The following is a 20,158-nucleotide window of genomic DNA, read 5'->3' as shown; positions in this document are numbered from 1 at the left end:
CTGGAGTCCCCTTTCTTCAGCAGGCTCCATCCCTCATACTGACGACCGATGCATCTCTGACGGGATGGGGTGCACACATGTCTCACCACACAGCCCAGGGGCTTTGGTCTTCAACCGAGACCTCTCTCCATATAAATGTCCTAGAACTTTGAGCCATTCGCAATGCGTGCTGTCAATTCCTACCACTGATCAAGAACCAACACGTACGCATAATGACAGACAATATTGCATGCATGTTCTACCTGAACAGGCAGGGGGGAGCTCGATCCCAGTCTCTGTGCACAGAGGTTATGAAACTCTGGAACTGGTGCATTGCGAACAACATCTGGGTATCAGCAGCCTACCTTCTTGGAGTGATGAATACCACAGCAGACGAACTAAGCAGACGTTTCCCGTGGGATCACGAATGGGAATTAAACGAGCACATCATTCGCGACATATTCCGCATTTGGGGCTACCCAGCAATAGACCTCTTTGCAACTGCAAAAAACAAGAAATGTCCCAATTTTTGCTCCAGAGCAGGGCTAGGCAAACATTCCCTGGGAGACGCATTCATGATCCCATGGCACCAAAACTTACTGTATGCATTTCCCCCAATACCGGTTCTGAACAGGGTCCTGATAAAAATACGAACAGATGGCGCCAAGGTGATCCTAATTGCCCCATCATGGCCCAGACAGCCCTGGTTTCCGTTTCTCACCAAAATGTCCATTCGACCACCAATCCCCTTGCCTCTCATTCCGAACCTCCTATCACAACAACACGGCCGTTTTCTCCACCTCAACTTATCCATGCTCCACCTCAAAGCATGGTTCCTACATGGTTCTCCCAAAATGAACTAGATTGTTCTGAACAAGTTCAAAGAGTGCTCCTGCATAGCAGAACACAATCTACTCGCACCACCTATCTATGTAAGTGGAAACGATTCACACACTGGTGTTCAACTAAACAACTTAGTCCCACATCAGCACCTCTTCCGCTCATACTTGACTACCTATTGGACCTTAAGCAATCCGGCCTTTCTTCCAGTTCCATCAGGGTCCATTTAGCTGCTATTACAACTTTTCATGACAAAATTGATGGTACTTCCGTATTTGCTCATCCTATCACCAAGCGCTTCCTCAAGGGACTCCAAACCCTATACCCAGACATAAAACCACCCACCACCCCGTGGGACCTTCATCTAGTTCTCTCTTGCCTAACCCAACAACCATTTGAACCCCTAGCCACGTGTTCCCTTTTACACCTTTCAATGAAAACAGCATTTTTAGTGGCAATTACCTCCGCCAGGCGGGCAGGAGAAATAGCAGCTCTTATGGCAGACCCACCATATACGATATTTTTCAAAGACAAGGTTACCCTCAGGTTACACCCCAATTTTCTTCCTAAAGTACACTCCTCGTTCCACATTAATGAGCCGATTCACTTACCAACCTTTTTCCCGAAGCCACATGCGAACTCGTTCGAAGCCTCAATGCATACACTAGACGTACGCAGGGCCTTGTCCTTCTATTTGGATAGAACCAAACCTTTTAGAAATTCTTCCAGACTTTTTGTTTCCATCGCGGAGCGTTCCAGAGGTACACCTATTTCTACCCAGAGACTTTCGAACTGGATTTCTCAGTGCATCCGGTTGTGCTATCAGATGAAGAAAGTTACACCTCCAGACGGCATCAGAACACACTCCACTAGATCTATGGCTGCCTCTGTAGCATTCTTACGCAAAGTTCCCCTGGCTGATATCTGTAAAGCAGCTACCTGGTCCTCTGAGCACACTTTTGTTAAACACTATGCCCTTACTCAAGGCCCTCTATCTGATATACGTTTGGGCAGGGCTGTACTATCAACGGCATTCCTATCAGATCCATAGTCCCTACCTCCTTAAGACACACGGCTTTTAAGTCACCTAGAGTGGAGCACCCACAGGGACATCTCTCGAAGAAGAAGAGGAGGTTACTCACCCTGTGCAGTAACTGACGTTCTTCGAGATGAGCGTCCCTGTGGGTGCTCCACTACCCACCCTCCTCCCCTCTACTTCGGAGTTGGGGTAGCCTCCGTTGTAGAGAAGGAACTGAGGAGATTGGCCACGCATGCGCACTATTATCCTAGACTCACTGCGGGGGGCAGCCTCTGCGCATGTGTGGCCAGTACGAGTACTGCTACGAAAAGTCTCCGAGTGAAGGCGCAGGGACGCACCAACACCTAGAGTGGAGCACCCACAGGGACGCTCATCTCAAAGAACGTCAGTTACTGCACAGGGTGAGTAACCTCCTCTTATTCGCTTGGGACTCTCTTCACTCTCTTCTAAATTTCTTCTCATCTTGGATACGTTTGCAGCATTGTCTGTGAACAAGCTGCGTACTAGACATTTGAATTTTTTTTCAGTTTGTTATTTTTTGCTGCTACTTCTTGTAAGTATTCTGCTCTGTGTGCATTTCCTGATGTATCAAATGTTTCTGTAAGGAAGACATTCCCTTCTTCTGTTGTCACACAAGCACATACAACAAGATCATTGTGGACATTGCTCCACCCATCAATACTCGGGTTAACGATTTCACCCTCTAGATCTTTTGCACGCTGCTCAATTTCTCTTTCATACACTTTATCCAGCAATTTACCAGTGACATCAGCTCAGTTGGGTGGACTGTATCCTGGTCTTAATGACTGAACCATGTTAATGAAGTGTGGGTTCTCAATCATACGGAAAGGAGAGTGGTTGCATAAACAAACCAGGCAATTTTTTCATCAGTTACTTCTTTTTTTAATCTGCTGGTTCTTATCACAAATGTATCTACGGTTGTTTCTGGATGATAGATATTTTTTTTCTTTTTGCTACAGGTGATATACTGTGGCTCTATGACATACATGATGTGACTGAAACACTATCATTGGCAGATAACTCTGAAACTATAGAAAATTATGGTGATCTTGAAGGTGGATAGTGTTCAGAATCCTGTATGTTGAGGATGAATTCTCCTAAACAAAATAAGTCAATGCAGTTATTTAATTATTACCACCATACTGCTCATTTAGTATTACTCAATGCATTCACTGACAGTACTTTAAAGGTGAAATTGTAAAAGAAAGATTTGTCTATTCAGCTATGTGTTTTATCACAACTGCATCTAAAATGATAGTACCATAGTGTAACAACTATCTTTTTTGCTCAAACATGAGAATTCAAGTATAGTCAAGAAGGAAGACAGGCAGTCCTTAAGAAAGAAGTGTGAAATAAAAAAGTTTACCAACCTGAAGATCCTGCATGTTCAGAAACGTTCCTTTCATCATCTTCAACGCAGCTTTCTCCTGAGAAGGAACACTAGCATTACTTTGTTGCACTGTTTGCATTTTGCACGCATGCCTGTTTTACCCACAGGTAGAGGAACTTTATTAAAATATTTCCAAACTGGGTCTCTTTTACAGCCTGCTGCCATTATAGGTTTTCTCTTCTAGTGAGAGAATGGTATGGGAGATCTGAAATCAATGAAGGCTACACTCAGAAAGACCTCAGAACTTCTGGAATATGCTGCTTAAACAGTTTCACTTTTGTTTCTACTGTCTGTCCCTCCCTTCTCACATTTATCTCCAGACTTCTTCTCCTTGTCCAGTTCTATTCCACCCCCCACAATCTTCTATTGATTGAACTTTTTGAAACTTTGCATTTTTAGAGAGAGGTAAGGGAAAGGGATTGACTCTGTGTACACAAATTTGCAGAGGGAGAATAGGATTGAGGTCTGTTATTTCTCCCATCCATCAACATTTTTGCTGTTAACAAGCATGTTATCTCTGGAGATGCAAATCCACAGTTTGAGAACTGCAAAACTAAGCATCCCTGATGGTATCTTCTAGACTGAGCACTGAGTCTCATTGGCTAGATAGAAAGATTAACCTAAATAATTTATACAGAATCCCCTGGAACCCCATAAGATTGGGTCCCTAATCCATGAACTATTGGAACTCGTTTACAAAACTTTTCTTAAACATTGCATGAATATATTGTCTCATACTATAGGATTAGAATTTATAATCCCTATTCCATGATGAGATACATTATAGCTGAAAGATATCTTAATTAAAAAAACCTGATTTAAATAAAAAAATCCGATTTAAATTAAAAATCGATTTTTTTTATTTTTTTTAAATCATTGATTTTTATCCACCCTGCTCAGAGTTCTGTATTAATATGCTTAGTAAGGACTTGATTTGTCAAAAAAAATTTCCTGAATCTTTTTCATTGTCTGTATTGTTACAGCCATACTTGTGGACAGGTATTTTTGAAATAAATTACCAAAATAATTGAAACTGGTGTGATTATATTGTGTTATTTTGACAAATAAAATATGCAGAATTTTAAAATATTATGCATAGATTATTTTTTATTTATTTATTTATTTTGGTGCAGAATTCCCCCAGGAGTAGAAAACTTACGTTTTCTTCTGAAAACTTTATAGACAATTAGCATTTTAAATTTACATGTGATAGAACATATTATCAGCATCACAGTCTAATGTACATTGCAGTTACTTATGCTGATGGAGTAAGTATATTTTGATACCTGTTTTGTTAAAATGAATAGTTATAATTTCACACTTAGATCATTTTTCTTTAGATTATCTTACTCTTTCATGCTTCAGAGTTTTCATCTTTTGATATATTTTGTGTTGTATCTGATAGAACTCATGAAATTGATATTAGTGATGCAGATCCTGAGAAACCTCTTGAAGTTCCTTTGAAGCAAGAGAGTCCATGCTTAAATGAGCTGATTCTAGAAACTGAATGTACACCAAAGTGTTTAGTGCCAGAGAAAGAAGTTACTCTTTCTGTTAATGAACCTAAAGAACATGAGTCAAAGAAACTAGTGCTTAAGTCAAGAATGGATGGAGCATATAAACCTCCAATTATACCTGACATGAAAGAATTACAGGCTATAATAAACTGTATTGGAGATGATGGAACTATTTATATGGTGCCCAAATCATTAGGTAAGATTTTGAATTGCAATAAATACATGTTTTTATGGTTCAGTTGCTAATGCTGAGCTAGGAGGGCAGTATTAGCGCATACATGGCCATTGAAGGTGCCATTCTTTGGATGTGACAAGTTCCTTTTGACCATGTGTTATCTGTGCAAAAGTAATCTGTAAGCTAAAAGTCCTTGTGGCTTAAAAAAAACACGCACACGCGCGCACACACACACACCCCCAACAACCCTGAAGATGACACCTTCTACAAAAGACACATTTCTATTTCTGATTTTACTGCCCTCTTCACAGTAGTCTTTGAGTGCTTTATATGTGCTATTGGACAGACATAGAGTAGTAGCTGTCATGCTGCATTTGGGAAAAAAATTAACTTTGTAACACTGCATCTTGAATATCAGGTGAAACTTAGTTTTAGGCCTCTTTGCAAATCCCAGCCTTAAGTAGTTATATGCCCAAATGTCAATGACTTTCAGTAGGCGTTAGGTGCTTAATTCTTTTAGGTGCCTTTGAAAATTCCAGCCTAATTGACTCAGTATCTTTCGTATTTCTAATTAATACTAGTCGATTGCTTATTAGAAATCCATTTTAATCTGCCCAGTGTCCAGATAACACTTTGCTACAAAAAAATTGACCACTTGGTAGTCTTAATAAAGATTTTTTTGTTCAGTTATTAAAGATCATATTTGCAGATTACAAAATTAGAAATACAGATTTTATAAAGTAAAGTAAAATTGATAGTCCCCCAGACCAGATTTGAGGATTCTGTGTTTCTCTTGCAATAGTTGATATGACTTGTATGTAAAACAATTCAGGGACTTTTTGGGAAACCTGTTAGTCTTAAGTAAGTCTCTAAAAAGTCATTGCTACTTCCTCTGGAACTCTTTTTCTCTTTTTGTTCATTGCTGCTGTCTCACATTTGAATTTTATCAGCTTCCCCCCCTCGTTTTGTTTGCAGTGATATGCAGTCACAAAGCCTTATTTTCAGATACTTCATTTCAGAGATACAGTTACAGAATTAGTTGTTGCTTCTGTAATATTCTCTCTTCAACTGCTGCCTTACATGCCTAAAATTTACTCTGAACGCTTTTGGAAACTACAGTGGAGTTGCATCATAGGCGCATTTAACTTATGTGATTTTAACTATACATGCTCGGCAAAACAAAAAAAAGAGAAAAATAACAATTTAAATACAGTACCTGTAGTGCGGGCGATTCCGCCCGCCATTCCACTCAATGAGCGTTTGTCTATACGCAATTTTCGCCTTACGCGCTGACTTTAGAACCTAACCCCCGCGTAAGGTGCGACTCCCCTGTATACCTCTTCAGTTCATCTAGAGTTCTTCTGTATGTTAGGAAGCTCCACAAGTTTACTGTATTGACTTCCTTGTCATTGAGAACTCTAAGCTCTGTTTGGGAATCAGTTAGACTCTACAAATAAACAAGGAAGCAGTCCTAGATTTCTTTCCAACATGATAGAATCCTGGACTATTTATCCTTATATTCTCAATAATAGCAGTAACTTCCTCAGGGATGTGGTTTTGCAACCCAGACTTCATGTTTTATCCTGATAAAATGTAAATCCTATTTACATTTAATAGCAATTTTTTCTTCTTTTAAGAATTTGTATAACTAAGTATGAAATGTGGCTTAGAAGTTATTTCAGCCATTGTCATTAGATAGTGTTAACTGGTTTAAAATATGGAAAATATATTTTCCATAATATAACCCCTATATTTGCCACTATTATTCCAACACAATGGAATTATAAGGACTTGCAATAGGTAAGATTCCCAACCTAGTGGAAGATATTTGGAAATTAAAATGTGAAAAGCTGTATAGTTTAACCTTTAAATTATTGTTCTACAGCCCCAGCCTAGTATACAGTAACTATATGTGTAGTGGTTAAAACAATTATTTGCACCTATAAATAATCTGAAATCCATTTTTTGAAGTTCACTTTCTCTTTTATCCAATTCTTGTTCAGAAAATGAACTAAACAAATTGATGGCTGATATACAAAATAACTTCAAATGTCTTGGTCTTCTGGAACCATATTGTTGGAGAAAAGAAGCAGCTTGTGTTGTAAGAGGATCGGATACCATGTGGTATCGAGGTAAAGTTATAGAAGTTGGTGGTGGTACTGTCAGGGTAAGTTTGATTTTTTTTTGTTGTTGTTTTTCTTTTATGACAAATGGTATAAGTGATTGTTCATAAAAGCACAAGACTAGCCACAATGGGTCAAACCAATGGTTCATTTAGCCCAATATCCTGTCTTCCAACAGTGGCCAGTGCCAGATGCTTCAGAGTGAATGTTCAGAACAGGGCAATTATCAAGTGATCCATCCCATGTCATCCAGTCCCAACTTCTGGCAGTTGGAAGTTTAGGGACACCCAGAGCATGGAGTTGCATCCCTAACCATGTTGGCTAATAGCCATTGATGGACCTATTCTCCATGAACTTATCTAATTCTTTTTGGAACCCTATTATACTTTTGGTCTTCACAACATCACCTGGCAAGAAATTTCACAGGTTGAGTATGCATTGTGTGAAGAAATACTTGTTTGTTTTAAACCTGCTGCCTATTAATTTCATTGGGTGGCCCCTAGTTCTTGTGTTTATATGAAGGAGTAAATAACACTTACTTTCTCCACACCATTCATGATTTTGTAGATCTTTATTATATTTCTTTTAGTCATTGCTTTTCTAATCTGAACAGTCCGTCTTTTTAATCTCTTCTCTTATGTAAGGCATTCCATACTTCTAATCATTTTTGTTGTCCTTTCCTGTACTTTTTCCAATTCTAGTATACCTGTTTTGAGATGAGGTGAACGAACTGCATGTGGGTATACCATGGATTTATATAGTGGTATTATGATGTTTTCTCTTATCTAGCCCCTTCATAATGGTTCCTAACATTGTTAGCTTTTTGCACTGCGCTGCACATTAAGCAAAAACAACAAGGAGTCCGGTGGATTTTGTGGATAAACTAACACGGCTACCTCCTGATACTTGGCACATTAAGCAGACATTTTCAGAGAACTAGCCTCAATGACTCTTTCTTGAGTGGTAACAGCTAATTTAGACCCCATCCTTTTGTATGTGTATTTGGAATTATATTTTTCCAGTATGTATTACTTTGCACTGGTAAGCACTGAATTTCATCTGCCATTTTGTTGCCCAGTCACCCTTCCACCTCCCCTACCCATCCCTCTTCAGGGAGCCTTCTCACAAGCTTTTACAAAGGCAAGAGGTGGACTCTCTCCTCCAGCTAGGAGCAGTAGAACTGATTCCTTTCCCTTGCAGGGGCAGAGGGTTCTACTCAATACTTCCTAGTACCAAAGAAGGATGGCGGTTGGAAGCCGATCTTCAATCTAAGACAGCTGAACAAATTTGTGAAACCCCAAAAGTTCAGGATGGTGACTGGCTACTATAATTACTTCACTAGAGGAAGGGGACTGATTTTCATCCCTCCACCTACAAGACTCCTACATCCATATCAATATACACCCATCATACTGGAAATACCTACAATTTATCATAAACCAAGATCATTTCCAGTACCAAGTGCTCAGCCTATCCTTGGAACCTAAGGATATCTTCAAAGGTTCTAGCAGTAGTTGCGGCTTACCTTTGGAAGGGAATAATTCTTGTCTTCCGGTATCTCAAAGACCATTCTTTCAAGTCACTGTTATCGTCAACCCAGAAGGCTCTTGCTCTGTTTCATGAGTTGGGTCTACAGCTGAATGTAAAGAAATCCACATTAGTACCAGTACAAAGGATACAGTTTATAGGGACATATCTGGACTCTGTGACAGCCAGAGAGTACTTCCCTTTAGACAGATTTGTGACTCTGTCAGGACTGGTAGGGAGAATTCAGAGGAGCTCTCAAACCACAATAAGAATCTATCTTCAACTCTTGGGCCATATGGTAGCTTGTACCATTGTGATCAATCCATGCAAGGTTATGCTCTGCTGCTTCCCAGGTTGGTTAGGAATTGTCTGTTCTGTGACAGGAATGCTTTGGACTAATGGGTGACAGTGTACATAATGAACTCTCTAAACTAATGGAAGGAGCAACTCCATCTCTGTGCAGGTGTCCATTTCTGTCACTCAGCTCTATTAATGACTCTAATGACTGATGCATCCTGATTAATGTGGGGTTCCCACCTCTACCTCTTCGTGGTTCAGGGCAGATGGACAGTCCCATGAGACCAATCTCCACATCAAGCTTTTTGGAGCTCAGGGTGGTCAGGAATCCTTCCCTTCATCTCCTGCCCCTCATTGGGGACAAAACAATCAAGGCCATGAAGAACAATCTGTTCTGCTGCAAGTTTTACATCAACAAGCAGGGCGGAGCAAGATCTGCATTCTTGTTGCTGAAGCTACAAAGCATTGGAACTGGTTTCATAGCCACCACATCCAGATCTCAGCAGTTTGCTTTCCAGGCATCTGGAACACCACTGTTGATGCCCTCAACAGACACTTCTCCCATGACTACAAATGGGAGCTGGACCCTTAGGTTCTCCATAGCATATTTCAGAGTTAAGGATGGCCAGAGATCCATCTTTTCATCGCCTTTGAAAACAGGAAGTGCCTTCTCTTCTATTAAAGGGAGACTTTGGGTTACTGCTCCCTGGGGGATGTGTTGCTTCTACTGTGGCAGAAAAGTATATTCTGTCCCTTTTCCCCCAATGCCCTTAATTCCAGAGCACTGAACAAGATCAGGTAGGACAAGGTCAGAGTTATCCTCATAGTACCTACCTGGATGAGACAAGCTTGATACCCTTACCTGTGTCAGCTGTGTCCAGCTGTTGATCAAGCACCAGACCATTCCTCATATCCTGTATCAGGATGCCGGTCACACTCTACACCCCAGCCTGGCAGTTCTGTGCCTCAGGGTGTGGCTCCGGGATGGTTCTTGGGTATATAGATTTTCTGCTCTATGGTGGTACAGCAGGTGTTATTAAACAGTAGAATAACATCATTTCTCCCTACTTACCCACAGAAACGGAAGAGATTGTCCACTGGTGTGGTCATCAGTGTTGATAGATGTTTGGCTGCATGCATTCCCTCTGTATGCCGCCCCGGCTCTTCACAGGTAGCTGGCACAGCAGACCTCGAGTAAACCGCTCAATGACCACAAGATCCATTAAGGCATGAAGGCACACAGCCAGGTTTACTGTTGACTAAGTATGGTAATAGCACCTGGCAGACTCTGAGGATACTAAGGGCACGTCTTCACTATCCGCCGGATCGGCAGATAGCGATCGATCTATCGGGGATAGACCTAGTCTAAGACATGTATGCCAGTGACAGTGGACACAGCTCAGTGAATGGTGGGACTTTCCATTCCTCCCTCGGCTGGCCCAAAACACTCCCTCTGAAATATCTCTTTATACACCGATACAAACAAGTTACGTATTGCCCCTCTAATATATCCAGGTGCCACCCTCTGTTATACCTAGGTGCCACCCATCACCTTGTTCATGTTGGTTCAATCAAAACATCTCTATCCATCATGCTGTCATCCTGACCTTGTCTTTAAGATGGGTCAGCGTGTTCCTGTTATATTTGGGGGAGAGCAGGTTGTATCATACTTGGTATCGGGGTGTTCTGGTACCATGCTTCCGGAATGTATTTTTGTGAGTGTCCTGTGCCGAGTCTTTCTTAGGAAAGCGTGTGTTTTTGCAATACCAGCTCTGTTCTTGCCAAGCTCTGTGAGCGTGTACACAGGCAGAGCCTAACTCCTGCTTACAGCCTATCTCTTGCTGACTTTGCTTTATGTTAGCAAAGCTTTGACTACTACTTTAGCCCAGGCCTCATACCGGGCCACTGATACAAGGGCTTATGTATCAGGCTCTCTTCCTACTACAGTCAGTACCTGCGTCCAGAATCAATTCCCCTTTCACTCATCCCAAGCTACCTGCAGGATCTGAAGACCTCTAGATTATCCATCCATTCGGTCAGGGTACACCAGGCTGCCATGTCCGCCTTTCATTCCCAAGTTGAGGGATTCTCCATTTTTGCTTACCCAGTATCATCCAGATTTATTAGGGGTCTGGGTAATCCCTTCCCCCACATTAGTACCCCACTCCATCTTGGGACCTGTGATGTGGTATTCACCCCCCACAAGGCCTGAAAGGTTTAAGATGGCTAAGTGGGCCATTTAACTTCCTGGACTGCATCTGGAGAAAGAAAGCAGGGATTTAAATAGAACAGGCTCAGCTGGGCAGGAAGAGGCAGGTCCTATATAAGCCTGGAAGCTGGCAACAAGCACTCCCTGGGAGAAGGGAGGTGTGTCTGGAGCAAGAAGCCTGCAGTTACTCCCTGGGATGATGGGAAAGACACTGCTGGGGGAGGGGGAGAGAGCACATTCAGCCAGATCGCAGGCAACGTCTGCTGAATTTTTGAAGAATGTCCCAGTATCTGAGATATGTAGAGCCACTACCTGGTCTTCAATCCATACATTTTTAAAGCATTATGCTCTGCGCCATACCATCAGATCTGATGCACCACTTGGCTTGGCAGTACTACCTTCAATTCTAGATCCTGTTCCAAAGCCTCCCCCTCCCCCTTACTTTTAGGGATACTGCTCAGAAATCACCTAAAGTGGAGCACCTGTAGGGTCACTACTTGAAGAAGGAGGAAATGTTACTCACCCTGTTCAGTAATTGAAGTTCTTTGAGATGTGTTCCCCTATGGGTGCTCCACCACCCACCCTCCTTCCCCTTTTTTTGGTTGTTCTCTAGAGCAGTGGTTCTCAATCAGGGAAATGTGTACCCTTGGGGTACACATCAACTCATCTAGGTATTTGCCTAATTTTTCAACAGACTATATAAAAAGCAGAAGCAAAGTCAGTACAAACTAAAATTTCATACAATGACTTGTTTATACTGCTCTATATACTATACATTGAAGTGTAAGTACAATATTATCCCAATTGATTAATTTTATAATTATATAATAAAAATGAGAAAGTAAGCAATTTTTCAGTATTAGTATGTTGTGACACTTTTGCATTTTTGTCTGATTTTGTAAGCAGGTAGTTTAAGTGAGGTTAAACTTGGGGGTATGCAAGACAAATCAGACTCCTGAAAAGGGGTACAGTAGTTTGGAAAGGTTGAGAGCCACTGCTCTAGGTGATGACTGAGTAGAGAAGGAACTGAAGGTGGTTCACCCACACAGCCTTGTGTAGCCTCGGTGTATGCCATGAGGAAGCATAGGATAAGTGCACGGGCTGAATGAACTGCTAGCTAGAAATCTACAATTGAGAGCATGAGAGGCATATATGAATCTGAAATGGAGCACTCCTAAGGAGACACCTCTTGAAGAACTACAGTTATTGCACAGGGTGAGTAATATTTTCTTTTTTGATTTTGCTGGCAATAGTAAAACTGCTCTCCTAAGAGCATAGAAACTTTGTAATTATGACTGACTTATGGATTTCATCCTCTCTTGAATGTGGTCACCTTTTCAAAATAAGTAATCTATTTTTAAAAAGTTAAATGTTTCATAATGATCACATGCTGAATGAATTGCTGATATTACTATTATTATGTTTCAATTTATGTTCTCAAGTAGGCATGTTCCTTTTATCTGACCCCCTATCTTTTGGCATGACTCTGTCTTAATGATAGTTTGCCTGAACTATCTATTCAGTTCTTCTTCAAGCATTTATCCTTATGTATAACGTACTTCAGGTTGTACATATATTCCATGTGCCCAGGACTGGAGAAGCTTCTTTAGCAGGGTTTATGTGATCCATGCGTACACCCCCACTTTGCTCATATTCTGCACCAAAGGAATAAAGGCTGCCAGACTGCTACCATCTTAGTTCTTTATTACTGTTCGTGCTTTAGGACAGAGCTTCATTGTCCATGCTGACTTTTTCTAACCTCACACTGTAAATAGTTATTAAAATTGTTAAAGCCTCTTAGTTCTGCTTACAGTTAGTTAGGAACTAGCTTATGAGGGATCTGGTTCCTTAACTTCCCCCACTCCCAAAACAGCTCTGCTAGGAAACTGTTACCGTATGCTCCTTGTTCCCCTGACCCTCCAATAGTTAAGGGGGGGGGAAGGCTAGCAATCCGTGGCTTTAAAAGCTACAATAAGTGCCACAAGATGATTCTGATCAGACTACACCATCTGTTTATAGTACTCAGGGGAAGCACATGTACCTTCCAAGGGCAGTATCTGCAGGTCATTCCTGAGTAAGACTGAACAATGTAGGAAATTTAGGATTCGTAAATTTCTCAAGAAGGGAGCCATGAAGGCAGGAACAACATATGTCTGCGGAGATTCCCCCTTTACGTCAGCCTGAAGAAGGTATGGGTGGCCCTTATTTTTTGACCCCAGTCACCTCCAGCTCTGAGACACCATGTGTTTTTAGAGAAAAGAAATTGACTGTTTACCAGAGAGTGATTTTTTTCTTCTAAAAAGCAGCATTTTTAGAAAAGTAATTTTTCATTTTATTTATTTTATATAGGTGCAGTACGTGGACTATGGCTACATTGAGAAGATCCCTCAGTGTCATCTCTATCCAGTTGCGTTGTATGCTGACATACCTACATTTTGCATACCATGTCAGCTCTATAAAACAGTGCCAGTGAGTAAACACTAAATTTGAAGACTTTTTGTAGTTACTAAAATTAATATACTAATTAATAGTACATTAAATAAAGGATACTCTTGTACATCTAGCCAGTATTTGGGAATTCCATTTTGAGTTCAGAGTGATAGTTTGTAGTGTCAGATATTCACTTATAAGAATGAAATTATTGACTTTTGTTTTCTGTATTCTAAATATGTAATTTAAGTGCAGTTTTGTATTATTTTGTATTCACTGGCTGCATAAAAACAAAGAGTATGAGTGATTCATTTAATAGTAGGATTGGAAAGCAAAATAGTTTAGTTTAAAGCAATTCTGTAATCTGTTTCAATCTATATATAACACATGGGTTCAAAAAATTGGGCTCTTAAGCTAGCAACCATATGGAAGGACAGCGGAAATCAGTAATGTACAGCGCCTCTCTTGCTGTCTTCTCATTCTCCATCCCCTCCACCCATTTCCCCCTTCCCCCATGCACACACTTTTATTCTACACATTTGGGACTAGATTTTCTTAATTAGGCACATCCACAATTACATGCATAATCATGGTAATTTGTTAGAGCTGACCAGAAAATGACACTTCTGTTTCACACCTTTTTAGGTATTGACATTTATTTTCATTCCACTTTTGTGAAATGGAAGTGTCAAAATGTCTCGTTTTGGACTGAAAAGGTCAGGTTTTCAGCTCAGGTCTGAAAGTGATCCGATATTTCGGCTTTGACGAAAAATGTTTCAAAGATCTTCCAACCAGCTTGATTATGCATGTAAATAAGTGATTACGTATATGTGTATTTTTCTCATGTACAGTTAGAGGCACTCTCAAACACATTTCACCATAGTTGTTGTCCCAAAGACCTCTAGTGAATCATCTCATGAGCTGAACATCAGAAAGAGGAATGCAATTTAAGTCAGCTGGTCTTCAGTAATTTTTATATTTCCAAAGTTATTAAGAATGAAGCCTGTTTATATCAGCAAGATAAAATAAGCACAATAAGACTGATTATTTATAACAATTATTATATATAATAAGACTAAATCTAAATAGAAATGCATAAATATTACTAAATCTTCATGCACTATTGGGGGAGATGTTTGTTCTCTTCCCCTTTCTTTGTTCTCTGTCCCCTTTCTTCTTGGTCTAACCCATTGCTTTCACTCCACTCCCTTCCAGCTGTCAAAAGAAAGTATAGCACACTGACCCTAACTTCTGTTTCAGAGCCTTCTAATTCTTCATAGAGTGCTTGTCCATATGTGTTCCACTCTTGGTGTACATGTGTCCCATGCACTAGAAACTGGAGTCTTTTGGATAATTGTGGACATTGTACCCTAATCCTATGTCTACCCAGCCCACAGCAGCAAGCCTCCCAGCCCAGGTCAACATAGTTGGGGTAGCAGGGCTCACACTTGTGCTCTAAAAATAGCTGTACATATAGACCGTGGTTTCAAGTTGTGGCTAGGGCTGAGCTTCAGAGCCTTCCCTAGGCTTTAGAGCCCAAGCTGCAGCCGGAGCTGGGGAGGGATAGCTCAGTGGTTTGAGCATTGGCCTGCTTAAACCCAGGGTTGTGAGTTCAGCCCTTGAAGGGGCCACTTAGGGATCTGGGACAAAATCAGTACTTGGTCCTGCTAGTGAAGGCAGGGGGTTGGACTCGATGACCTTTCAGGGTCCCTTCCAGTTCTAGGAGATAGGTATATCTCCATATATTATTATATTTAGCTTGTCTGTACAGATATTTTTAGAGCACCGTTTTAGAACCTGAAGCCTGCTATCCTGAATCGATCGACCTAGGTGGGAGGCTTGCTGCCACGGGCTATGTAGACATACCCTGTGTCCTTGTACTCCCATACTGAGGGCATAAAGGGCAGACCAATCCCAGTGACCACTCAGTTCCTTCTCACTACCTGAGACTGCGAGATTGAGCTCTTCAGTATCCACGCCATGCATCCGAAGAAGTGAGGTTTTTACTCACGAAAGCTTATGCCCAAATAAATCTGTTAGTCTTTAAGGTGCCACCAGACTCCTTGTTGTTTTAGTATCCACGCCTTTACTCTTCACTCTCTTATCTGTAAATAAAGTGTGTACTTATTAATAGTAGTTAGTTTTAGATAGAGTAGCTGTCTGTTGGCAGTCTAATAGTTTTATTTCTTTGGGAAGTTTTACTTCATTATTGCTTTTGTTTTATTCTTTGATTGTAGTTTCCCAGTACTGAGATTCCATAATGTCCCACCCGAAGTCAGTCTCCTGAGACTTGTGAAGTGGCAATTCCAATATTTGATGGATACACAAGATGTTCTCTCTTGTTTAGGGAAAGCATATATTGCTGATAAATATACAGTATGAGAGTAGTTTTCCTAAAATTACCTTGAAAGCTAGTGAGGCATATTCTAAGGATATTTTTGTTAGGCCACTCTATGGGCCTTTGATCTGAGCAGGGAAAACCACCTCAAGTTCTACCCAGTCCAGGAGTGTCCCTGTCAGCTACAAAGACAGGTGGCTTTGAACTCAGGTAAGGCTGAAAAACCTAAGTCCTTAGATAAAAAGGAGCATCACTTTCTTTGGGAAGAGCAGGGGCAACCCCCCACTAGGAGATTCCAATAAGAGGATGTCTAAGTCATCTCACTGCTCCTGCTCTACAGTGACTCCACCACCCAAACTGGGTACCACAAGAGCTCTGAGGGCACATTGACCCTCTGGAATCAAAATCGGCTGTCTCCAGCATCGGGGCCAAGGCTTCAGTTATCACTCAGCACTGAACATCATGTCAGTGATGATCATTGTAGTGCCAGCCTTGTCAGTACTTGATGCTACTCACTTCTGCACTAGATGCGTCTACTAGGTATATTGGCACTGTTGAGCTCAATTCTTGCTTCTCCTGTTACAGCTCTGCCCTTCTTGGAACCAAGGAAGTATGTGATATCAAAGGACCCGAAAACTGATGCATTCTATCTCAGAGGCTAATGTCATGTAGGAGCACTATACATCTTAGTGCTGAAGCTTCAGCAGTCCCCCAACAATGTGCATTTTCATCTAATGGCTCACAACACAGTGGGGAAGGATCCCCTATTTATTCCCCAAGGGGCCCTTATCGATCTGAAAAGAGAGGAGAGGGCTTAATTTGGGTCTAGGTCTCTCAGGGGAATGGGGGGATGAGAATAATATCCTAGACATCACACCGCTGCACCACCTCATAGGAAGAGATCCTTTTTTCCTACTCCATGTCAGGAATCTAGGATGTCTCAAAATGCAATACATGAACCTGAGCCCCGTGAGGAATTTTTTGAGCAGCAGCATTCTTAACCAGAGGATCATTTAATGCCAGCAGCTGTTTCATCCTCTTTCCCAGATGCAGCAGTGGTCCCATCCCAACCGGGTGAATACAAGAGCTTTCAGGACCTGTTCAGACAAATAGCTGATTCTCAAAATACCAGTTGAAGAGGTACAAGAATCTTCTCCTAAACTCTTGGATATTCTCCATTCATGGCACTGCCTATTAACGAGACAGCTATAACCTTGGTGAACACTCTCAGTGCTGTAAAGAGACTAAATAGAAGGACTCTGTATTGTAATGGTTCTATCTCACCTGAAATCTTAATTACTTCCTGCATGGTGAATGTATGGAAACATGCAGAAGTATTCATCCTGTGGGTTGAGACTCGTAAACCATTCGTGTGATCTAAAGATGAATTATAGAGGCCAGTGTTACCCTCCTGAACTTGAAGCAACAGATGAAGGTTTTGATGAGTCCCTTCAAGTACAGAATTGGATGCCACCCTACCTTCTTCAATATTAGGCAGTAACTCAGATAGAAACCTTTTCCTCTGTATAAGGATAGGAACATCTTGTGTATCTTGGAACTGTAGAAGTTACTCCACCACCTGTTGTAACAGCCTTTCCTGAGGTGTCCCTCAAAATGGATGGGGAAGGGGAGATTGGCAATATCTGCTTTTGTGATTCACTGCTTGCTACTTCCCATGAGTAATGAATGAGGAGAGAAGCTGTGCAACAGATTGAGTAATCTCTTAGTTGATCATTGCTTTCTGTTGGTAGCTTTTCTCTGAATGCAACTCACCCTAATCATATAAATGACCAGAATATGGACTGAAAATTTTCTTCAAAGGGACACTTAGACATATATTGTCTGATGGTTAATTTAATACATTATACCAAGTTGTCTTAATGCTGATAATTGGTTGCTGGAGTGTTTCTACAGCTGTGGAGGAACTCTTCTGGCGGTCTGAACTTAAGGGTGGACCCAAGTCCCAGAGTCTCCACCAATAACATTGGACGGCCTCTGAATTCCACCTTTGGGGGCCATTAGCCCATGAGTAATGAATTTGGAGAGAAGCTGCTAGCAGAAACTTATCAGATAACAAATTTACCTTGTTTGGGCAGGTAAACTCTGGCTGTTGTTGAGTCTGTCCAGTCTTGCCAATCAGCCTCAAAAAGATCCACATACAACCGTTTGGACTTTTCTGTGTCTGCTTGGACACGTAGCTTCCTGCACATTAGTCATGCAGAATGTAAGATTACACTTGCGTTGTGTGCAGGGTTGACTAGAGTTTGCATACATGCTGAGAAAGCATCTTATGGATATGTCTCTGATGATCGTTCACAAATCTTATATCACTAAATTGGTGGAAAGACCTCAATTAGGCGTGCAAGGTTGTACCTTTTTCTTCACCCCTCTCAGTAAGACTTTGGTGACAGATGAGTTCCTCTTGGGATGGGGAGTGGAATGCACCTGGACCGTCATCAGACACAAGGCCAATGGACTTGCAAGGAGACTGAATTGTACATAAATATGTTAGAGCTCAGAGCAGTTCACAGAGCCTGTGCTGTCTTCAATCCTTTAATCAAGAGTAGGACTGACCAGTTGATAACCAACACCATGGTTATTCTTTATACAAACAGGTAGGGAAGGACATGCTCATCTCTGCTGTGTCAGGAAGCATTTCGGCTATGGAACCAGTGCATATTGCATCATGTATCTCTCAGAGCAATACATCTCCTCAGTCTGCAAAGTGCTCTAGCAGACCATGGGTGGATGATCAAAGATTCGGTTGTACAGTTATATTCCAGGAATGGGGTCATCAATCATTAGAACTGCTTGTAATAAACAACAAAAAGTGTCTCAATTTCTGTTCCAGATAATTCCCAGGGTATTTGGAAAGAACAGACAAGGTGCTGCAGGATCATCATGATAGGGGCTGGGTGGTTGAGGCAGTTTTGATACTTAGGATTGAACTTATTGTTTTATTCACCGAAACCTTTACGTCTTTTACCAGATTTGATATCTCAAGACAAAAGGAAGATTTTACATCCAAACCCAGCCTCCCTTTATCTCTCAGCCTGGCTATTGGATGGATGTCATTCATAAATGGTTTTGTTCTTTTGGATATCCAAAATATTTTGATACAAAGTAGGAAAAATTCCACCAAACAAACCTATGCAGCTAAATGGAAGAGATGTGGGATTTGGTGTGAACAGTGTCACCTGCAACCCATTGACTTATTTTTAACTGCGTTTGGAATATTTACTTCACTGAAGAACTTTGGATTGTTAAACAGCCATCAGAGTACACCTGGCAGCCATTTCTGCATACCATCCTCCTATCAAGAGTTAGTTTTTTTTTCCCCATCTCATTATGGTTAAATACCATAAGTACCTAGTTTGGGTTTTTCCACCAGTAACACAACCTCCCTCCCCATGGGATCTTCATTTGGTTTTGACAGGCTTAATTGGATCCTCATTTGAACCCCTGGCAACTTGTTCCTTATTATGCTTCTCTATGGAGACTTCCTTTTTTATAGCAATTGTACATCTGTCAGAAGAAGTGTGTGAATATAGCCTTTCACAGAAAGACCTCCCTATACAGTTTTTCATAGGGATAAAGTATCATTCAGACTTCATCTCAAGTTCTTACTCAAGTAGTTAAACTTCCATTTAAACCAAATGATTCACCCACCAATATATTCCCTAAACTATATTCTAATCAAGGAGAGGTTAGGCTGCATACTTTAGATGTTCACAAACCTCTTTCCTTTTATTTGCAAAGGACCAAATATTTCGGGTAGTTGTCTAAGCTTATTCTGGCATTGCTGATTATCAACCCAAAGGCTATTCAAATGAGTTTTGGGTTGTATTAAAATCTCTTACAAACTAGTTAGTCTAGATCCACCAGCTCAGCACCCACCTCCTTCGCATCAAGTCACTGCTTTCTAGTCACAAGAGTGGAAAATATATATATAAAAAAAATGGATGAGCACTTGAAGAAAGGAAGAAGTTACTTATATTTGAGATGTGTTGTCTATATGTAGTCCACGGTCCATCTTCCTTCCCTGCTGCTATGGAATCCTATAAAACCTGGATTGCACAGTGGCGAAGTAACTGAGTGGCAACTAGGCCTACTGTCACCTTAATGGCCTTGGTACAGGAACATGAAGTCACATAGGGGTACATGTGCGGCCCTAACGTACAGTGCTGGTCAAAAGACTCAAATCTTGTGTGCCTGGGGTGCAGGCACTCCAACAGTAGAATACATATGGACAACACATCCCTAAGAACTCCGG

General features: G+C 41.1%; 1 protein-coding gene across 1 annotated transcript in view; it reads left to right on the top strand.

Annotated features, from left to right (window-relative positions):
- The window catches only part of RNF17 (ring finger protein 17), a 228,577-nt gene that overhangs the window by 146,124 nt on the left and 62,295 nt on the right, over positions 1 to 20,158 (top strand). Inside the window, exons 29-31 of the mRNA XM_054015507.1 lie at positions 4,675 to 4,982; positions 6,965 to 7,128; positions 13,467 to 13,586. Of these exons, the coding sequence (XP_053871482.1) occupies positions 4,675 to 4,982; positions 6,965 to 7,128; positions 13,467 to 13,586 (592 nt within the window). The remainder of the gene's footprint in view (positions 1 to 4,674; positions 4,983 to 6,964; positions 7,129 to 13,466; positions 13,587 to 20,158) is intronic.

The sequence above is a fragment of the Malaclemys terrapin genome, chromosome 1 (assembly GCF_027887155.1).
Source record: "Malaclemys terrapin pileata isolate rMalTer1 chromosome 1, rMalTer1.hap1, whole genome shotgun sequence".
NCBI classification, from domain to species: Eukaryota; Metazoa; Chordata; order Testudines; family Emydidae; genus Malaclemys; species Malaclemys terrapin.
The sequence above is the reverse complement of the archived record's forward strand: the minus strand, read 5'-3'. Positions and strand labels throughout refer to the sequence as shown.